General features: G+C 39.8%; 1 protein-coding gene across 1 annotated transcript; it reads right to left on the bottom strand.

The window, feature by feature from the left end:
* Positions 1-1,209: 1,209 nt before the first annotated feature.
* Positions 1,210-4,056, bottom strand: LOC117778747 (C2 calcium-dependent domain-containing protein 4C-like). The gene is made up of 3 exons (XM_034614514.1): positions 3,746-4,056; positions 2,443-3,226; positions 1,210-2,328 (listed from the first exon to the last, which is right to left on the bottom strand). The coding sequence occupies exons 2-3, from the start codon at positions 3,193-3,195 to the stop codon at positions 1,777-1,779; spliced, it is 1,305 nt and encodes a 434-aa protein (XP_034470405.1). The 5' UTR covers positions 3,196-3,226; positions 3,746-4,056; the 3' UTR covers positions 1,210-1,776.
* Positions 4,057-23,911: the final 19,855 nt, after the last annotated feature.

Genomic DNA, 23,911 nt, shown 5'->3' with positions numbered 1-23,911 from the left:
TGTCGCCTCACAGCAAGAAGGTTCCTGCTTTGTATTTTCTACATGGCAAAGACATGCAGATTGTAAATATTAATGGTTCTTTGTCTCTATATGTTGGTTCGACAACACGCTGGCGACCTGTCCAGGTTATATTCCAGGTGTACCCCACTTTCTGGCCAATTTCAGCTGGGAATGGCTCCAGCTCAAAGGATAAGTGATATAGATAATGGCTGGACTGTTGATCAAAAAAGGATAAATGTGGTCATGTATGAAGGAAATGCAGGGAAAGTTTGCATATTGATCTTCTAACTGCTTTTTGTATATAAGAAGGTGTCATTTTAAATTTTATTTATAGGATGTCTGGCCTCAAGATAAATGTTATGTCAAATCATCACTGAAGATGCAACAATCATATGTTTAGAAAAAAGAAAACATTTTCATCTTCTTTGAGCTCACAAATGATTGTGCACAAGTGTTCTTGTCGTGACGTATTTCAATTCTTTGTAAGTTCTCAGTGTTTACATTTTTTAATGAAATATATTTTTCCCTCTCGGGGTCATAGCAGCACCTGCCCAGGTGTATATGGGCAGAACTAACACTAAAGACATCCAGAGGAAGACACTCAATTAAAAGCAACCAAAAAAGGTTTAAAAACAATGTAATTTTTAAGCTGTGGTGAAGTGTCTTTCTGGTGTTTTACCAGTAGAGGAGGCAAAAGATCCACACTTGGCTATTGCACTGTATTAATCAGTGGGACTTTGTCCTGGATGCCTGACAACCAGTGTGCCTGACAACCAGTGTCGATGACAGGGTAGTTTTGTTTTTCTTGTACACGTACAGACTATTCCTACAGTAAAAATACACATTTATCAACCAAATATTGAAAATATACATCTTCATTGCACACATAAATTGTGTCTGAAACAGGAGAGAGTGTGTAACCAGCCTCAATTCAGGAGAGAGACTTTATTAATCTACCAATATTCTACATTCTGCCCCTTAATAACTATTTGAAACTAACTTGGGGGCAGTCTGAACAGGAAACATGTTTTTTTTTTTTTATTAAAAAGGGAGTTTAACTGCACACACAGACAATATTGCAGTTAGAGAAGCAGGATTAAAAGCCTCACAAATGACACCCAGCACAGAGGAGGGTTTAAAAGCATTTCCCAGGGCTCCATCTTGATCCTGAGGAATTATGAGCAGACAAAAATCACAGAGACACTGCTGCAAGAGTGAGTCTGGTATTTTTTATTTGTAAGATCAAAAGCATTAACAGCACTCATATTAACATTACATCCACAGCATATCAAATCTAATGCCTGAAGATAAATTCTTTCAAGTACACACATGGCTTTTGTCATTTCCACAGGCACGTGCAAAAACTCACACATGTAACTTTACTGCATTGTTACAAAAATACAGCTCCAGCTTAAACAGCATCATCATTGCGTCACGGCCGATATCAAACTGGGCCAAGTCACAATGTTCATCAGAGAAGGCAACACTGTAACTCAATACACAAAGAGAAATACACAAACATGGACCACAGATCCACTCTTCACATTTACTGGTAAACATGTAAATAATGGTGCTTTGTTTGACCTGGACCGACCTCTGTGAAAACATGAACTTAGTAAAGTTGGACCTTTAATTCTGCCACAGTGTGCAAGATAAAACTCCCTTGTTATGAGCATGCTTTCACGTGTCCATCAGATCTGTGAGGAGTAGCTGGAGAAGAAAGGGCCCTCAAGGTGCGGAGCTGCTTGTTTTCACCAAAGTCTTGACAGGAGTTCCCTAGAGGACTTCCAGCAGCTCGCTGAGCAGCACCTCCCTCTCTCCTAGCAGCACATCTCTCTTCAGACTCGTTCCTTTGTTCACTACTTTTATCTTCAGGGCCAGACTCTTCACTTTTGCCTGGGGCAGCGCATCAAAAAAAAAGTCCTCGTTAAACACTGGATTCCTGCTATTCTTGATGATGGTGCTCCTCTGTTTCTGCTGCTTGCCAGGGTTCAGGTAAAGTGCCACACAGCAGTTAATGCTTTTGATATCCGTCTGCCTGTCATAGAGGGCCTCTGCCGTGAGCACGCGAACCCTCAACCGAGCTGCCTCCGGGTCGTAGTGAGTGCTCAGCCTCAGTGTCCCCCCCTTGTGGAGGTTGACGGTGTGCTCGCGCTGCAGGAGGTGTGCTGCTGCGCCTTTCAGCCCGCTGCTCTTACATCCTCGGAAGGCAGGAGAGGGAGGGCAGCGCAGGCGGCGGCGCTGCATGTTGGGGCTGTTGTCTGCTGAGCTGCATTCATCGGTGGAGAGAGAACTGTGGCGCGCCAGGGAGCGCTTGGCACGGGACACCTAGAGGGAGACGGAACAAGGAAACACACAGAAAGAGGCCACATGTTGATCAAACACGGAAAGCACTTGTTTGTAACACATTCATTGATAACCAACAGAAACCCAAATCCTCACCTTGGCTTGTGTCTCCTGGGTGATGGTGCGTAAGAGGGAGGCAGAGCGGGACAGGAGAGGGGAGTTGAAAGGAGACGACTCTGCTGAGGAGCAGGTGTCGCTCTCTCCACCACTAAAATAGCGGTAGGGGTTGGGGTCAGAAGGGGCCAGTAGCGTCCCCCCTTGGGTGCGCCTCTGTGAGTTCGGGGAGGTGAGCGGGCTGCCGGGGTCGCTGTGGAACAGGCTCTCCTTGCGTCGGGTGTGAGGAGACTCCACCAGGGTGGAGAAGCCATAAGAGGTCTGAGCCTTAGGGACATACGGCAGAGACATGGCAGTCTGTGACTGAGGGTCTGCATTGGTGTTGACTTCCACACTGACCCTGTCCACAGAGCCGGCCCCGGGCTCATCTGCACTCTCTATTTGGATGATGTGACGATTGGCTGACTTCTGCAGGTTGCGTGCGTCTCCCCCCAGGCGGGAGAAGATGCGAGGGCTGCAGGGGTTCTTGCTGCTCCGAGCTCTGGGGCTCTGGCTGCAGATGACATGGTCAGAGGCTGAGGGTCTCAGGGTGGAAAGGAGCTGAGGTTCTGGGGACAGAGAGTCCTCTGGGGGACAGCAGATAAGTTTAGGGGGGATAAAGAAGTCGGGGATCTTGTCTGGAGTGAGGACATTTACATAGACAGAGACTGGAATGGCCTCTGCCATCTGCGGGGTTTGAGATTGTGTCCGTTTACTACTCTCCACAGAGCTACGGAGCTTCTCCAGTAGCCACATGCCCACTCAGATGCCTCAGCCGCAGTTTTCTCTGTGAACAGAAGAATGATGCATGAAGAGGAGATACCACAGCTAATCATAATAAACAGCCACAGCAACTGAATTTCATTTGTTGAGATTTACAAAACATTGCTCCAAATATGGCAAAAACCCTAAACTTACGAAAACAAACAAACACGCAACAACATTCCCTTGAAGCATGAAGTCATGGAGAGTTTATATTCACGTTGAAGACAAAAGGCAATTTTCTTTCACAATTCAGACATTGAATATGTTTAAGCTGCTCCAGAACGCACTTTAAGTCTTTAATTTAAAATGATTGTGCATCATAGTGAGATTTAAAATATATACATTTCTTCTAAAAGATGCTTTTTAGTTTAAATGGTGTTCTCAACCAATCAAACTTCTGTCTTTTGAATTCAAATCACTTTCACTTCTGATTGAAATCTTTCAAATTAACGAGTCAGGCAAGTCAAAATAACTTTTCCCCTTTAAAAAACATCCACATTCCCAGCCGTCGCGATGCACATTTAACATCAGATATACCTACCAGCTGGTTTTATAACTCTTTTCCTTTCGAAAATAGCAATCGCCGCCGTGCGCTCCTGTGCAGCCTCTCCAACCAACCCGTGCGTAAAAGGTGAATAGTGATCCGTTGACGGCTGCCAGCGGTAAAAGGCTGCTATAGATCGGGCAATCTCTCTTTATACGACTGGGGTCTGCGACTTGTGAGCCAATGAGAAGGGTGTGAAACCTTCCCATGGTATTTATCGCAGAACTATTCCCTGCGCAGGCACGAGGGGTGAAGGAAAAAAACTAATTTAAAGGCAGTTGTTCCATCGCCCACAGAGTGCCTGGAATTATGTGGGTTTCATATCTCACGCCTCATTGGTTTTCAAAGAGAGCGTCTCTGTGATTTCATTTGGCATTCACGTGAGATCTCTTGTGCATTGTTGCCAGATAGCGCATCTATCTCCATAACGCGCGGCGCACACGGACAGACGCCTCATAATTGGACTTCCTGGAGGCAAAGTGATGATGATTTGAAGTGACAATGTTGTGTTCACATGCACCATCTGAACTCACTTTATACACTAATGACAGAGAAAGCTATTGTCCTTAAAGTGGACAGAATGAAACAAACACACCGTGACAAATAAACTGCAGATTATTTTCATCACAATTTAAAACCAAGCCGCGGTGTGAAGTTAAAGGAGCATCTGCCTTGCTGCAGGAAATTGTCAGCTCTCCCAAATAAGCATCATTACAGTCTGCAGTGAGTGGATCAAACAGCAGAGCTCACATTGTGCCTGTTCTGATGTCCCCACCACTTGCTTGGACTCCTTCTTGGATGGTTTATCAAAATCCCAGTGTTTGTCCATAAACCTTCCCATGGACGAGCGACTGATGTACTGCCAAGACGTGTCCCCCATGGAGCCTTCAGATTTACAGAACTTCTGAAGCGGCCGTCTGTGGCAGATTTGGACTTAAACTCTGGAGCGTGTCGCCCTGCTGATCTGAGGACTGCAACATCAGATGAGATGTTTCAGACCCCCCCCCCCACCCCCCACGCACAACTTTTCACTTCATTGATGAGTTGTGTGAAAACTGTTGGACAAACTGAAAACATTACTTCAATTGGCAACACACAAATGAATTATGTTTGTTCAAGTTATAGGTTTGATTTGAAAGAACATAATTCATTTGTTTAAACAATTATGTTTTTTTGGAGTCGACATGGCATTTCTTTGGGTTTTGAACCTTTGGTCAGACCTAATCAACAAGTTCAAGACATCACTCAAAAAATAGTGCTAAACATTTGTATTGATATATGTTATAGATCAAATGATTAATTGATTTATTGAAAAACTAACCAGCAGATTAATTGATAATAATATCCATGTTACGAGTGTTATTATAGGCTATTTATCCGTATGTATTTTGAACGTTTAATCCTTTAAACTCCTTTAAATGTTGTAATTGTAATCAGCTAAAAGTATTTATTAATTTATTTGTCAACAACTTTAACTTCTTATAGATATTGTACTTGTTGATAAGTGTACAATAATACATTTGTAAACTGTTCTTAAAATAGCTGTAAAGTGCCACTTATTAAATGTTCATTTACTTCTTATAATGCTAAATTGTTGGTTTAAGAGTAAAGTGTTACCAATTATTTGAAGTTGTTTGTCTTGTTATGAATCACGTTGAGCTTGTGTGAAATAATCCCTGACAGTCACTATTTATTAGATTATTCAATACAACATAAGGAAGCCCAGATTCGCTTTGGCTGGACGGCAAATCTGGTCACAAAAAGCATTAAAGTACATAATGTAGTAAAACACCATTACACATATTATGACACTTTCGTGAAAAAACATTCTCTCTATTTATTTCTGTATACAGTGTGTTTGAGAAGAAAATGTATGGATGAGTTGTACTCATTTTCTATTTGGACCATTTTCTGTTTGAAAAAGGCCCATAAAAATGTTTCCAACCCACAGAGTCTTTTGCCAGGTGTTAAACGTGGAGGTGGATCTGTCATGGTATGAGCAGCCATCTCGTAGGAGTCAATTGGACCAGTCAGTGTTCTGCAGCGTTTTTTTAAAATGGCTAACAAATATGAGGTTGTTTTACTGGACCAGTTACAAACATGATCAATCCATCGTATAAATATTCCAAGTGTACCGCCCACCACATATAGAACATTATGAATATTTGTATTTCGTGTTTTATTTCTTAAAATTTTTCCTCAACATCTATGTTGACTAAACTCTGCACGACTTATCTCATAAGAAGTCTAGTTAACAACAGCAGAAATACACAACTGGTTTATTTCTGCTTTTTATTCTTTATTATAAGGCAGGATGATTAAAATGCACACAGTTGTTACAAAGACCATGAGGATGGCTTCTTAATAGAAAATACAATTTATAATACAGTTTGAGATATTACAACAACAACAATATCACAAATGGAAACCCAACCACTTAAATTCTATTGCATTATTTGTATGTACAATTTGTTATTGAATTATTATATTTTTCATTGCATTTTCTTTTCTTTTTTTTTAATAATTCCGGTCAAAACAGGTTCAATGGTAAGTATGACAAGTGATTTTAAAACAAATACAAAAAACTCAAATAAAAAGAAAAAATTTACAAAAATAAAAGAGAAATAAATAAAACGAAAAGCGAGGGAGGTGGTTGAATCTATACCTTTATGTCAGTGTCCATCTTTTCTACCTGATCCAAAAATGGTCGCCAATTACTGTAAAAGTTGAGGACACAGCCTCTTGTTGCACATCCACTTCTCACAAGCGTAACAAACCTGTGATGTTTTGCTGCGTAAGTTGAAACAAAGATTGTGCAGCATCTTACCACATATTGCCTTTATGACATGAGGTTCTATGGATATCTATAGCACGTCGGAAAATAAAATTAATATAGATTGTCAAAAAATGTAGTCATTTTGTCCAAAGCCCAAACATATGTGACAAAGTGGCTGATGTTGTTCCACAGAAGTCACAGTTAGGATCAATATTTGGTGAAAATTTGGCCAATCTTGTTGCATGCTCTCTACAAAATATGTACTATCCTTCTGCAAGTGTCAGTCGCAGTTTTATTCTGTATAGTCTTGAACAAAATTATCTTTGTATCTTACATTACAATCTCAGAGCCCATCGGCTATCTTCTGACCATTAATATTCACATGCACAATCTGTTTATAGAAATTACTGACATTATTACTCCCTTTTATTCATTTCCATATCTTTCCCTCTTTTGTTAAAAGGTTTTTCTCCCCGTTTTCATCTAATCAAGACATTTTCCTTTGACATTATTTTACCACAGGGTAGTTCCACAGAGAACACTGCTCTGGGTTACTGTCTCTTCAGTGTATCCTCCTCTGCTGAAACCTGCTCAGAAAAACTGCAGTTTGATCTGAAGGTCAAAGAGCGGCTCCACTGGAGCTGGGGATTAAAGACGGAGGAAGATATCAGTGGAAATATCAATTAAAGGGATTATCAGCGGTAGTTATGAAGTTCTTAGTTCTGAAAAACACAAACATTCATCTAGGACCTGAGGAAGATGTTGCTGCAAAAATTATTGTATCACAACCATTAGTGTGTCCACTGCAAACAACCACAGCACTCATCTCAGAATCTGTCTTATGAAATGTCTCTGTCTATATTTACTGAGCCAAATATTCACCAAAAAACACATATTATTGTCAAGCCCTGAAAATACACCACAGGCAATGTAAATGAGCTGAGGTGGCTCAACATGCAGGTGTGTGGGCCTGGAAAACAAAAACACTCAGCCGTGTGTCAGCCGTGAGTGCTGTCGATGACAGCTCTACAAAGGAACTTATGCAAATGAGACCCATTCACGCTATTTTTCTAAAAAAAGATTATAGTCAATTATAGATTAGTGATGAACCATTAACTTAGAACATCAGGGGTATGATTCATTCCCTTGTCGAGACATACCCATTTAGACATTTGACCAGTCAACTATTATGTGTTGCCCCAGAGAAATGCTCAGCTGCAGCTTCTTCCTTCCAACCAGCTGGATAAAGCTGTAACAACACTAAAAGTCTACGAGGGAAAGACTGTGGCGTTTTAAATGGAAAGAGCATGTCCTCAGCATGAGGCCACACTTCAGATTCAGCTTGTCAGACTCAATACCTCAGAGATGCAGCTTTGCTCAGCCTCAGACTCAACTTTATTTAGGTTACGTTTTACATTGATATCATAGGTTTTTTATTGTAAACCCAGAAAATCAGGGGTTTCAAAAAACATTATTTGTCGGAGAAGGAAGAAAAGGTACAAGCAGTTTAACGAAGAAACAAAAATGTCACTTTACTGTGGAGTAAAGGCCCAAAAGTCCCCATATGAATCCATATTTAAATTCACTAGATCCATATTTTAATTGGATCTGCACCAAATGTCACACTTTCACACTTTTGTTAAGATCCATCACTTTCTCGCAATATGCTCAGGTTCACATGCATTCATACATTTACAGTGTGCCTGTAGTTGTATTTCTGTACATTTTACACTAGAACAATAAAAGAAAGTAACATTTTATGGATAACAAAACAGATTTAATAGATAATAGTTGAACTCTGAATTGAACGGTGTCACATGGTCAATTCAGACCTGACTGTTTTGAATTAAGTGGAGAAAATTGACCTGAACATAATTTATGGGGCTATTATTGTAGCAATAATATTTGTGTGTGCAGTGTGTTTGTGGAGAGTTGTGCAACTGCATGTCAATCAGTGTGTGCATAATGAGATTTTCACATGTGTAGACAAATCTGCAAAAGCGTGCATAGATCTGTGAATATAGACACATGATACTGAAAAGGTTTTGCTCCGGATATTCAGACAAGTCATCAGTTATGAGCCCCACTATCACGAACATTTTGCTACACTTCTACCATGGCAGATCTGATGCATGTGCAGATTTGTGCATTTCCATCTTTCTTTCTTTTTCACCCATCTCTGCATGCTTTTGCAGATTTGTCTGCACATGTGCAAATCTCCATACACTTGCATATCTCATTACACATTTAAAGATTTTTCATATGTTTACAAATCTGATTACGCACATGTAGATTGTGATTACATTTCTGTAAGCAAAACTGAGCACAAATTTGTGGATTCTTTGACACATTTACAAATAACACACACACAGATTGAGATAAAGTTACACAACTCTCCTCACACACACACACACAAATAATAATCCTACAATATTGGCCTCATAGTAATTTCTTAATAAATCAAGTACAGGAATATTGGATTAAATTGTCAACATTACGAATCTTGAAAAACTTAATTGGATCATTACCTGTTATGCAACACTGGCATCTGTGCCACCAATAATCGGTGCAGTCAGTGTCTACTCAACACTAGTAAGCAGAGAGGAGAGCTAGTCACTGTTGATATGTTACTTTGTCAGGTAATCATGGTTTATTCATGGGTTGCACATCAAATTGTCAGATATGAAAACAGGAGTTGCAGCACAGCATGAGTCTTACCTTATTCTGCGACAGTGTACAGACACTGGGCTGAAATAATGAATACTTAAAGATAATGCAGGTAATATTCTCTAAAACATCTCTCTAACACAAACATGAAAAGAATAAATGAAGCCAGCACGTGCACTGTATGAACACGTGTGTGTGTGTGTGTGTCAGTGTGTGTGTGTGTGTGTGTGTGAGTTCACACACGTACAATCAGGCGAGGTAATGGGACTATGTCAGTTTTAATTGGACCAAGGCTGGTGTGCCTGTTTATAATGAGGTCTTCCACACTTATCTGATTCTTCCCACAACCTGTTCAACCCAACCTACAGGATCGACAACAACCTTTCCTTGCTCCAATTAACTCTCTGCTGTAGGCTGTCTTCAGGACAGTATATTCACACACATAACAGTAAATGTCACTTAACCCAATCATCAGCTGATCCCTCTGGATGGTCGCCACTCATGTTGGACAGTGGGTAAAGTGTGGCCTTTTTTCTACTGAACATGTGTCGCTCTCCTCCGCCGCTCTAAACGTCCTTGTTTATGGTTCAGTTCAACTGTTTCATCCATCAGATGTTACTGATCTGAGGGTTAAGGACAGGGGAGGTCACACCTTGTTAAGCCTTATGAGACAAATTGTGATTTGTAAATATGGGCTATAAAAATAAAATTTGATTGATTGATTGATTGATTGATTGATTGATTGATCTAGATGTGAGATAATTTTTTCACCACCATCCATAACTTTGCTCCCGATTGGAATATGTCAACAACTGCTGGACGCTGCAGTGAGATTTGGTTCATGCACACAGGAGGGATAGTGCTGAATTTAATTATATAATATGTTACAATTCTAAATGAATTTTCTAAAAACAACTAAATCTTTGTTTTTTGTTGACTCTTGTACTTACATTATCCAAAATGTTTCAGACAATGTTCAAACCCTGAGAAATTAAAAATTATATTCAAGGTAACAGGCTGTTTTATTTGTATTGCCATTTAATTGGATCATATCCGCTTTACTGGCATCGCCCATCTCTGCTGTAACTTCCGGGGCAAACATTTGCCAAAGGAAAAGTTCTTGCCGTACTTACATATTGCACGTATAAAGAAAACGTCTCAAAAATTAGTTTAGAATTTAATACGGTCCAATATATTAGTTTAGTGTAAAATAGAGCCCATTGAGTTTATATGAAGAGGGACAGCTCCCCAAAAGTGAAGCCAAAACATCCCGATTGTCTCCCGGTGGCTGGCTGTGGTATAGGTCATAAACCCCACCCCCTTCCATGTTAGCAAATGAGTCATAGGACAAATTTAAAAGTCAAACTACACATCAAACAAATATACATATAAACTTGGTTTTAATTAGTTAGTCATAGTTAGTCATGTATGGCTCTATCCTCCCTGATCACTACTGCCCAGCTTGGCTCCAAATACCATCACCACGGAAAGATGGCAGAACCCAAACATGGGATGTATTGGCTTCTTTTTCTTTTTACAACCGGAGGGAGTGGAGACATGCCGTCCATCTTTGTACACACTCTGTACAACGTCACAGAACTGCTGCCATGGCTGTTCAGAGATGTGGTTTTGATTTATATCTGCAGCTGTAGGTTTTCAGAACAAATGGTTCATGGTTCAGTGATGTAGCTTCTACTCTGGCAACTTCTCACCCCTTTGACTTGAAAGGTTCCTACTTGAACAAATTGATTCAGAGAAGTCAAGGCACTGGTCATGACACTGTATGAGCATTGCTGACATTTTTTTTTGAACTCCCACGTTATATCTCAGGAAAGGGATTGTGTTCCTTCTAGAACAAATGGTTCAGTATCCTACGAGTTCTATTTTGCCCATGCATAACAACATGACGAGTTGCTCTGAAGGCGAAGAGTGTCCATACTCTGGCTGATATGATCAGTAATAACCAATGTTGTTGCCTTCTATGCTCAGTTGATTTCAAGTAGTTTCATAACATGTCCTTTATATATGATATCAAATTGTCGCTGCTTTTTGTGATATGTATATGCGGTTCATCTCTGATCCATTCTTTATATAAAAATATGCATTGCCTCAATAAGCAGCACTGTCACTGTATTAATCTTAGAGTGAAACTGCAATTTGATTTGCACACCTAGAATGACTTCCATGTCCGTCATCCTGGGACATTACTCCCATCGATGTGAAAAGGAAGAAATGAAATTGGAGAAACTCAGCATGTCAAGTCAAAGAGCAGTTATATTTTCTCAGTTATATGTTATACCAGAACAAATGTTGCCTAAAAATAGGACACAGGGCTCAATAGACAGAAATGTTCAATTCCACCCACACCTTTCGGCAGCTTTGCTTCATTAGAGTGTATTCACCACTGGATGTGCTTTGGCTATCATCACATGGGCTTAATAGACAGAAATTGATCCTACATCACGTGGCAAAGACAGGACCTGCTGATTTCAGAACCCATTACTTGCAGAGCTGATGTTGGTGGTTGAATTCTCCTCTGAAAAACACGAAAAACTTAAGTGGATCAAAAAGACTTTAACCATGGATTATAGCCTTGACATTATTATTATCCTGCCAGATATTCTGTAACATTTCAATTTCATATTTTAATGAAATGCAATTCAATCAAATGCACAATTTTTCTTGTCCCATAAATGATTAATCCGACTAAAAATTCACGATGGGTTCACTAATCCATTTATTTATTAATCCATACCTGTCCTTTTGTCACAGGTAGATATCAGTTTTACAAGGAAACACTACCCATACTGCAGCCAGCCACAAGGTGGCGATGCTCCACGTCTCTGCTTGAGGCTACATTACCCTTGACTAGCATAGCACACATGAATCTCAGACCAGACTATTGGCAGTCGTGAAGCTTTGAGGGTTGGCTGATGTAAGCTTCAGGTTTTGACAAGGAAGGAATAAAAACACATGATATCTCGGCTTCTGCTGCCTCGTCTGTTCTGTGTGAGTCCAACAAGGTTCAGCCTGCAGATTAACATTAGCGTGATTTGTTGTCCCCTGAGCCAGCGGGATTATGTTTTCACCCCTGTCCGTTGATTTGATTGTTGGTTGGTTTGTGTGTGTTGATTGGCAAGATTACACAAAAACTACTTGACAGATTCCAACGAAGCTTGATGGAAGGATGCAGAGTAGGTCGGGGAAGAACCATTTGAATTTCAGTTCGGATTCAGATCAGGTGGCAGATCCAGGAATGTATTTTTCAAATTCTTTTTTTTCACATCGCAAGATAGGTCATTCAACATTTTGAACCATTTTCCCAAAGAGTAAATTATGGATTCTGATGATGAAAGTCAGGCATATATAGGGAATTGATATCTATGAGTGTGTGAGATTTGGTGCAAATTGATTGAGACTGTTGGGCCTTGGTAGAAGTTTGCGCTTTCCTGAGCACCGGTGTAGTTCTTGGTTGTAACAGGTAATTCGTGGCAATTTCTGTGGTGATTTTCCACTAACACGCCCTCTCAATCATCATATGAAACAATCATTATTCAATGTATTTAAATAGATCTATGATCTGTATGTTTTTACTGTAAGTAAAACCAACCACAGTTTTCCTTTCTTGATTGGACGGAAACCAGAGACATTACGTTGATGGACTACGGTAATGATAATGTGGAATATATTTGATATAATAAGGGCAGATAATAGTCCGCAATAAAGTCACAAGCTTTGTGAGTCATGGCCCCCGCTAAGCTAAGATGAGAGGATGGTAGTGAGTTTAGTCATGCTGGTATAGGAGGAACAGTTTGTGTGTGGAAAGAATCCAGGCACTTCCTGTTGCTGCAACACAACATTACGCATATGATTGTACAAATGAGGAATATTTATTTTACACCAAATATATCTAAACGGCAATTCAAAACTAATTCATTATGATTAAATGATGGGATGTTGATGTACTGTTGATCATAGCTATGTCTGCGTATATAAAACATTTAAACCTGTGTGTGTGTTACCGTGAGGCAGGTTTCCTTCACTTACTTTAAATGTAAACCTCATCTTACACGAGTCGGTGCTGCACATGTGGAGCCTATTAGCAAGTGTCAGCGTGAGCAGAGAATACACTGTCGGATAACTGTGAGTTGGTTGCCATGCGGCTCATCCTGCTGCTGTACTGATATCCTCTTTATGGCTCTGAGACAACCGACCCATCTGGTTCGGGGCCGCCGGGCACCAAGGTAAACACAACACCCATGCAGCACAAACACACACACATACACACACACACACACACACCGCTAAAAAGAGAAACAGTCTCTGTGATGTTGAGCCTTGATCTTCAGAGTGATGATGCTAAATTTGTTTGAGGTTTGTCACACATAGAAACCAACATAGCAGAAGCCATGAGTGTACATAGAACAAGTGAACACGACAAACAGGAGGCAAAAAAAAGAGGAGACAGATGGAGAGGGGGGGGGGAGACAGTACAAGATGAAGTATGTACAAAGTGAAGGGTGGACTTGTACCAATCCGTAAAACAGTTGGGAGAAATAGCCCGAAGTAAAAGGAAACAACAATCACAGAGAGGAGCGATTCGTTTCATTTTATGTGCCACTTCAGCACAGTTAACATAGAGCAGATGTTCTCTGCTGTTCTCTCTGCTGCAATAAACACAAAACCATCTGATGATAAAAAGCATTAAAATCATCTGAGGGGCACAGCTTCCAGCAACAGCTCGTTCCTCCAACTTTATTGAAAACGCTTATAAAATATAAAACTGCATATTCTCCGATCTTTTAGAAGTTATGCGAGGCTTCACACGGGAGAGAACAGGAGCAAAGCCTCCAACACTTTTAATGCATTTCAGGAGAGTTTTATTGAGGTATAATTGAGAATGAGTGGATTAGAATGAAATTAAATTCATCGTGAACAAGAGGAATAGACTTAGGACCTCAGCAGGAAGAGGAACACCATAGAACTGCTTATGTATTAGGTGCCTATTAAGATATGAAGGAGACGTTTTCCCCTGTAGGGACTGGTAGTGGTGATGAGAAATGAAGCATGAAGATGGAATGACCCCTTTGATTGGATGGTTGGGGGGATTTCATGGTATCCAGAATTGAGGCGGTGCGGGTAATAACATAATTTATGGTAACTGTTATAAAAACCCGATGAAAATGGTTGGTTTTCTTGATTGTCCCCTCCCCGCCTTGTTTTTTACAGTAGACGGGAATGGACAAGCTAAAAACCTTTTGAGTTTTTATGACGACTGAAGGCTACCACGGGTTATTATTATTTTTGGTTTAGAAGGGGAGGGTGAGGTGAGGGGTAATCATCTGCAACATGCAACTTCACCACTAGATGTCCCTAAATCCTTCACACTGAACCTTTAATCATTACTGTCGTAACTAACAAAAAAAAATGTTTTGTCCTGTATGGATCATATATTTTTAATAAACTATTCAAGTGTTTTGCTCCATTCATAAATTACTAAAGTTTCATCGTATATAATATTAATCTAACAATGGTGTATATATCGAGCCTCTGAGTGGACATCCTGCACTTTGCAGGTTGAATCAGAATTATAGTTCTTGTCTTTTTTTACCATGGAGCTTGAACCAGCAGTAAAATTGTGAGGATCAATAAAACCAAATGTGTAATGCAGGGTCAAATAAATGTATATTAGTCCATCACATTACCAGCAATACTAACATGACTAACAGTTTGAGAAGTCCTGGTATAATATTTCATCAAAAACTGCAGTCTTTATGTCACTCAAAGTCGCCTATTTTGCTTTTAAAAAGTTACTATAATTCCTCCACTGTGACTCAATTATCTACTTATACAATTTTTAAATGTCAAAAAAGATTTTTATTTGATGCTTTTCATCAAGGACTTCTATTTGACAGACAAGATAAAATCCTTCTGTTGTCTTCTTCGGATCTCCTCCCCCAGCATTTATACTTGAGTGTGTGTGTGTGTGTGTGTGTGTGTGTGTGTGTGTGTGTGTGTGTGTGTGTGTGTGTGTGTGTGTGTGTGTGTGTGTGTGTGTGTGTGTGTGTTCTCTCCTCTCCCTTGTGACTGCTTGGCATTTTGACAAGTGTGTGACAGTCAAATCTGTCAACAACGGCGGCATGATGAATCCTTACACAATATGCTGGCAATGAACAGTGTCTCTCAAACAGACAGAGGGAAAAGAAGGCGCTACCAAATGCTGCGCTGTATATTTCTGACAAGAAGATAAACATGGCAGCATCGGGTTCATCACCAATACAAGTAAATCGATGTATGAATAATGAGGCCCGCTGATTGGCTTGAAGACAAGAGAGGCTTGATTGGGTCCACAATCAACAGATGCCAATAGTTGTTGAATGTGTGTCTGCCGTGCTCTCAGTCATATCATCTCCTGAAATCAACAAACAAAGAAAGTTTGACTGGTCTTTCTGTTGACTTCCGAGTTGCTCCTGAGTGACTCATAACACCGAGTTTTTTCAGGACAAATAAAAATACTTCTGTAGTGCTGTGGGACTGTAGCTTGATTTTGACACCTCTGCTGACACATTGCCTTTGAACAGCAGGTTGTCCTTGGCTCTGCGCACTTTCTTTGCTTGTTTTTTTTACATTTTGTATATATTGCCTATATTTTAATCCTGTCTCTGCAGCAAAAAAAGACCCCCCCCGGTGGACTCCTGAACAATGCTTTCACTGGCCTTTTAGAAGGGCAACGTGTGGATGACTCATTGCCCCGCTTCACCATGCAAAAGTGACTGATTGCTGGTATTTATGTACAACACAGAAATGGTGAGGGGTAAAAGGTACCAGCGCGGCTTGAGACGTATAGCTATGTTCTCCAGAAAAGTACAATCTATAACTGGTGCTTTGAGGAAAGAGTCATCACTATGTATCCCTATGGTGGAATAATCTAAAACATATAAGAAAGTCATTTAATTTGTACCTGCTGGGGTTTTTCCCGACTGACCATTCATTAAACCACTTCCCTGAACGGTAATAGTTCTGTCGTAGCTTAGCAACCGTGAGTAGGCACGGCCTCATGTGACAAGGGCTGAAGATATCGTATGTTTAAAACTGTAAAATAAAATGAAAACTGAAATATTTCCCTCCGACATATAGTGCAGTAGAGGTATACAGTAGCTTTAAAAGTATATACTCAAGTGAAGTACAAGTGTCTTACAAGTGTATTTAAAAAGGCAAATGTCCGAATCAGTGGCTGCGGACATTTTCTTTAACTTTCCCTCTCAGCCACCCTGTAAAATGTCTGGAATTTGTTAGAGTGAGTCCATGTTGGAATACAGCGGGAAAATGTTCTCAAACATTCACAGCAAGTACATATGTGTGTTGATGATGTTTTTAACATGTGACAGATGCAAAACTGGAAAAATCAAAAAGAATACAAATATCTCAGGATTGAAAGAGTTGCCAAACACGTGGAAGACACTCACGTAGATGTTAGCTTGAAAAGAGTGAGATTTAACAGATTTTGATGATAAGGTACTCGTCTGAGACCCTGAAAATCTCCTGCTTCTTCTGCTCATCTTCTTCATGAAAGGCAAACTGTTGAAAATGTGAGGACCCAATTTTCTAGAATTCATGTCTGAATACAGCTGAAGATACATTCACTCTTTCAAACAGCGAGCTTTCTTCTGGATCTTGTTGAACTTGTCCTCCCATTTCAGGGGGGGGGGAGCAGATTGTTTTCCCATTGAATGCAGAGAGACTCGTTTTGGCGATTTGAGGTTTTATCAAAAATAATGTAAAATTCAGCTGTCCTTGTCCTGGACCTTGCTCTCCAGTTTGCCTCTGATTGAGTGGACGCACAATTCAATGAATAATTCTGTTTGTTGCAATACAAGAACAATTGACGGGTTCTGAGCAACGTCATCAGTGAGATTGGTGCACAGGCAGGCGGCATAAAACTGACCAAGAGCATACATGGAGATCCACATGAATTGTTGTGTTTGTGCCTAAAACCGAGTGAAGAAGAAAAACTAGTCTGTGGATGTTTTTACATTGAAACTACAGGAATAAAAGCTTCAGTCCCACTGTTACTATGTTCTTAATGCTGATTAATGAAAATGACCAAAGCTCAAACATGTGTTTAGTTTAGTTAAAGTGGGGGTTAAAGATATTTACTCATCACATAACATATCTGGGGAAGCAATGAAGTCAGAGCCCAGATCCAAAACTATGTTCTGCTGCTGAAATAAATATGTCAAATGAGTGAGTTGTCTGACTGCACTGTACTCAGAGATGTCCATCACCTGAGATGCATGTTAATGGACATAAAAAAAACCTTCACACACACAATACATGACTAATCTTAACCAACTGTCTGCCTTTGATTGCTACATTGTACTTCCGGCTCTCTGGCTTGCGTTATGCACTGACTCATTCACATAAAATGTCTTCTTAGTTGTACGTGAGTCCTCTCTGCAGAGCTGTTATCTGTGGTTAAAACAAGTCTACACCCTTGGTCAATATGACCAGCAATCCCCTTACTACCCTGTTAAATGCCTTCCATATAAAAGTTCAGCATCCCTGTTGTCTTTGCCAATGATATTTTTTGGCCTATCCAAAGTTGCTCACAATGGCAGCCTACGTGTGCGTTGTGTGAAATTGAGGAGGACCTAAGACAATAACTCTTAACACCACAGAGCCTGCATTTATTTATATTGTTAACACTCCCACAAACTACAGTTGGAGACTTATCAGCCTCCAGTTATCTGGTGATAGGTGCCAGCAAACCCGGATGCCATAACAAAGCCACTGTGGTAATTTTAATGGATTATGTCTTGTGTAAATTTCAGCCGAAATCATTTACTACCTAAAAAAAACTCTACACGTTCTGTTGTTTTCCACATGTTCTTTTGTCACAGCTGCCCAATGACAATATAATACAGTATGACATCATGACAGCTTCTCAAAAGTGAAGCCAAAACATCGCCCCCTGGTGGCTGGCTGTAGTTCATGCCATAAACACTGCCTCCGTGTTAGCAGATAGGATGTGCAACTAACAAAAAAAAAGTAATTTTTCTCTAAATATGGTTTCTGTCAGCTCTTATCACACTGATGCTGGTCCGTGTGTTTATGTTTCTGATGCATTTGTTTTAATTATTTACTTAAAAATGGGCTGAGACGTCATGACTGACAGCTGAGACTGACCTTTTCTCAGGTTGTTATGGGATTTGTTACCATGGCTCCACTTCCTGATCACTACGTTTGGCTTCATTGGATTAGCCCCTCTAAGTGACTCTCTGTGAAGTCTGTATTATTTAAAAAAAAACAGTTTTCCTTAGGTGCCAGTGGTTTCTTCCTGCCCCAGTTACTTTTCAAACTGTTGTAATTTCCTACCCAGTCCAAATAGAGTGTTCAGACCCAGCATTAACATTCGATCACAAGTGGACAGCTCTGAGTGCGTCAGTTCACACCTGACATTAAAATGTGTCTCCAGTGACCACTTGTGATTGGATCTCGGATCCCCGCTCTACATGCAAATAGACACTTGCGTCATTTCTGTTTACAAAGACTAAATTATGTTGTTTTTAGCCTGTCTGAGTCTACAGATGGGTCCGTTGTCAGTGAGTGTCTGTGTGCGTGTGTGTGTGTGTGTGTGTGTGCGTGTGTGTGTGTGTGTTGACGTTCTTGCAGTTATGCAAATGATCAATGTTATGAGCCTATGAAGGATGCGCTTTGGTAAATGCCATACAGGAAATGCTGTTTTCCAAACATGGAGTGTTACCAAAAAGTTAATATGGATATTTAACCCAGAGAAGAAGGATTGGAGGCTCTTTCTTTATCTGCTGTGCAGAAATGTCATGTCCATATACAGCTCACTGAACTGAAACTGAGGGAGAAAGAAAGGAAGATCACATGTCCCTCCATATCTACTCTGTCTGTTCAAATCCAAGACCTCCGCCTGATGAAGAGCTCCACCTGTAAACACACGTTTTCCATGAGATGTCAGCTGTGCACACTCACAGAAAGAGGAAATGGATGTAAAATTGAAATAGATTTAAATAGCACCAGCTGTATTACTTATATTTCTGTTTGTTCCCGCCTTGCTATTACAATTATGCCTTCAATGGAATTTTATTTATAGCATGACAAATGTATATCTCCTCACTTAGTTATGCTTCATACCCCCCGGGAATGTGAGATTACTCATGGTGGTATAGATCTAACATGTAAGACTAATTTCATTCTAACCTGAGCTGTTAACAGGTCAGAGACTCACGTAACTCATTACCTCCGCCAAGGAGGTTATGTTTGCTGGCAAGATCACACAAAAACAATTAAACTGATTCCAATAAAACTTGGTGGAAGGGTACGATGTGTCAGGGAAGAACCTATCAAATTGTGGTGCGGAACTGGATCAGGGGGCGGATCCGTTTTTTTTTTTTTCACTTTCTTCAACATTTTTACAGATTTCCCAGAAATCAATTCATGGATCTTGTTGAAAAACAATATACATCTATGTGACTGATTTCTATGAGTGGGTGAGATTTGGTGCAGCTTTGATGAATTCAAGAGGACTGCAGGGCCGTATGTGGGGAGTAGAGTCATTTTGATATGTAAAGGTGTAAAGACAAAACCAATAGTGTCTCACGTCGCAGGGAGAATTGAGATCCTACATTTGAATAATGAACTTTATGGAAATTTCCAATAACTCACATATGTCTCGGAGATCAGCAGGATGCTGAACCAGCAGATAGTTGATACCACACTACACATGCGCGTACTGCAGATTATTCTATCTTTCGGTCTGCAGAGAAGAAAACCCAGGGAATAGAGTGAACTCTAAATATTGTTAATATTTTGTCCAGTTTATAATTGATATCCTGCCTACAAATGGCCACTGTGGCTCACAATGTGGGGGGGTCGTGGTTCAAATTTGGCTCGAAGACAAGAAACATGCCACATTAATGCAGTCCCTTCAGTCTCCAGTTTAGTTTAACACACAGCTAAAAGACATAAAAACACATTTTCAACATTAAAAGCAGTATACAGTTTTGTATTTTCACAGCAAATTGTAATTTCTACTTTTGTAAGATTTTAAGATTATGGAATCTGTCAGTGTTTTATAAAACATGGTGACATCATGTTCTACTGTTGCTGTCGAGTTTCTAGGATTTCTTCATCAGAGTGGAGAATTTGATCTGCATAGAAGAGCTTACTTTAGGATCTTGGAGCCACCAAAATGATTAAAGTCATGTGTTGTCGTGTGCTGAAATATCACTCAAGGGTATTTGATATTTACTAAGTTAATTTGTGTGGACATTAGGGCAGGGTGTCTGAGGATACAGCCCCCTGTATTATTATTAGCCTTAATCTATAGATAAATGTTAGCTCTCGAACTATTGATCTGTTATTCTGATTATGCATCAAAGCACTTAATTAAGCACTGATTAATGAATAGTGATGACTATTTTGCCCCAGTGGAATGAAAATGTGCATTAATGGTTTTCTTTGTTTAATCTCATATTGGTTGGTTTGTTGAAATGTCTGTTTAAGTCTATGTGAAAAATATAGTAAATAAAAAAAAATAATGTTTATGATCAAAGCATTACATTAAAGACTTAGAGATTTAGTTGGATATTGGTTGGCATTGGCTCTTTTTCATTAGATCAGAAGAGATGAGGTGTGCAACAGATGGATGAAAAATAAAGGAGCTGCTGCAGAGGTGACGAAACGAAGAGTATCAGACAGACGGAGCAGACACAGAGTCCAAAGCGGTTCAGAAGCGATGAGACCAGGGTTGAGACAAACTCTGGGAACATAAACTAAATCTAAAGATTTCTGGGTTGGGCTCAGGCCTCAGTGTTTCCAGGTTCTAACAAAGCTGTAGAAATAATCAAAGAAGAATGCAGAGAATATGCTTGGAGGTGGAATACGCTGAGACTATTTCTAACGATTATCTTACTAATACAGTATCGACTTAAGTTCTATCATCTGAAAATAAGCATCTATCAGATATTATCTCTATCCTTGAAACATTTGAATCCCACCATGCATTTTTTCAGTTATTTTGTACGCACACACATTAATAAGAAATGGCGTGGAAAGAGAAAGGCTTTCTTTAAAGGCAGCTGCAGAGGTCAGTCCTGCTGTGAGGCAGCAGGTGAACATGCGTCTTTGACTCTCTCCTTTGTGATATTGTGACACACTCAACCCCCTTTTGAAAGCACATCTAGAGCAGGGGGGCACTGCTGCACTCGCCAGCAGCACATCACGCGTCTTAATAGTCTAAAATGACATGAATCCTAACAAGTACATTTCCAACTGATTCGCTCCCTCCAGTGTTTATCTGACATGACTCATGTTCTCTTTTTGAGCCACAAACACTGGATGTCTTCAGTCCACACAAACCGTGGTTAAGGAGCCGCATTTATCTATTCATTGGCTTTTAGGAAATTGATTCAGCTTCTGTTCCATGAAGTAAATTTTCTCTCCCTAGCTGTAGCAGAGTTATTATTCTGCTGCAGCATGTTCCGCACATGTAAGATACAAATCCATTGTCAAGCATTATTTCATCATGTTATTTCAATTATTCACTTTTGAAAAAGGTAATAGTGAGAATAGGGCTGCACCCGACTAAGAAATCAAATTTGGCTGTTCAATGGAAATATTCACAGATATTTTTCCTTATTATTTTTATAGACTATCAAGCAATGCAGGACAGCTGGATTTTTTGAAGATGGTTTTTTGGACATTCACGGCTTGGAGGCGAGATGAGGAGTAGTCAGTAGGTTGCACCATGCAACGTCACCACTAGAGGGCACTAAATCCTGAACACTATACCAATAATGAATTGACCTCCAAACAGATGCCAGAAGATAACATTATCTCAGGGTCTGACGGTGCTGCTGCTTCAGTTTCATTCAGACTCACGCTGGGGCCGGGGGAAAGGTAATGGTTTTAGTGTGGCATTAAAAGTGAGGAGCGCTCACTCTGAAGCTAATTCTGCAGACCAAAATGTCCCCAGAGGTACGCTGCACACGGACTGGAAAAAAAAAAAAAAAATGATTCAACAACAAATTATTCAAATCTTCGAGAACACATTACTTTTATATTACTTTATAAAACACTTTTTACTTATGTATTTATATGTACAGTTTACATTTTTATATTTCAATCCAAAATGATGCAAACTAAAATACAAAAATCAAATAAAGTGTTTGTGTTTCCACATTGTTCCGTGGATAATTCTTTGCCACATTTAACCTGAAGAGAGTCAATATGTTCCCATGGACACTAATGTTCTAGCAATTTACCTTATTCAGAATAAGACATTATTTCAATTATGATGTTCACATGAGGTGCCAATGGAATATTCTATTTATATTCCTTTTTGCATGTCAGTGTGATTATGACTCACATCATTACTTCCGCTACATCGTACATCTGACGTCATTCCAGTTTTAAAACCCCAACTAGAACTAGTTTAATGTTCAATGCCACTGTTGTATAAATTGGGGTGTTTTCTTTCTACTTTTGCAAAAGCTACAACTCCATTTTACTTTTCCATCCTGTTCACACCAGTGCATGTGTGTTCCATGTCCATGTCACGAAATGCTGGGAGAACTCCAACAGGATGTTATAATATGATTAAGGTTTAACATTTTATTCCAAGTAATATCTTATTCAGGTTATTGTGATAAAATGCTGTTTATATGACAGTGTCTTAATCAGACTATTGTCTAATCCCATTAATATCTGAATGTGAATTTCTCAACAGTTTAATAAAATGCCTTTGAACACCTCTGAAGCTTTCTAATCAACATGTTCTATCTTGTTCGATTGGACGTTCAGAATCTAAACTCTATGTTTTACTTCCTGTTCCTGCCTGCATCCAGTCATCATGCTAAGATAAACCAATCAGCTCCATGTCTCACATACAGAAACAAGTCTTGCATCAATCTTCTTAAGACAAAAACTAATACTTACATTTCTGTTATGCCAGGGCTTTACCTCTGTATTTAAATGACTTACTTTTTGTTCGCACAACAAACAAAATTAAAACTGTGCCAATACACACTGACAATGGAACTTTGAACCACATTGATGCAACACGTTGTTGTGAGGATCAAGTTGTGTCAGACAACAAAATGCCAAGTTTTGGAAACTTGCCAATGTCAAGTTTCTTTGCCGTGTGAATCAGACTCTTCTAAAGTTGTGTTTGTTTTTTACCTCTCATTCAAGTGTCCCGGCCCCTGCAGCTCAACACCAGCTCCTTCCCAGCACGATGTTGCCACCTCATTGCCCTCGCAGTGGGGATCATCTAAAACGGGTTAATGAGCTGTGCTGCTTTCTCCCAGACATGGCTCTTTCAATTACAGCAGAGAGTTCACGTCTTGTGTCATCACACCACAAATACTTTTATCTGACGTTTCTTTCTTTCTGTCTTTGTGGCAACTCCAGTCAGTGCCGAATGTCTTATTCCTCCAACGACCACATCCAACTGAATCTGTAGAAAAAGTGGATAGTTAGTCCACCACTCTCTGTGAGTAGGGTGGTCAGGGTTGACCCAAATCTTGAAATAAACGAAAATTGGCGCCTGGTCATTGACGTGTGCGTCAGTCGTACATACTGCCACAGATATGTATGTAGATATGAATTAAGTTGGCGTATATCTTATAATAAATGAAACCACGCTACGTATTCTAATTTACAAATTCTAAAGTTTGGTTTACATTAGC

This window comes from Hippoglossus hippoglossus, chromosome 17, assembly GCF_009819705.1.
Source record: "Hippoglossus hippoglossus isolate fHipHip1 chromosome 17, fHipHip1.pri, whole genome shotgun sequence".
NCBI lineage: Eukaryota > Metazoa > Chordata > Actinopteri > Pleuronectiformes > Pleuronectidae > Hippoglossus > Hippoglossus hippoglossus.
The sequence above is the reverse complement of the archived record's forward strand: the minus strand, read 5'-3'. Positions and strand labels throughout refer to the sequence as shown.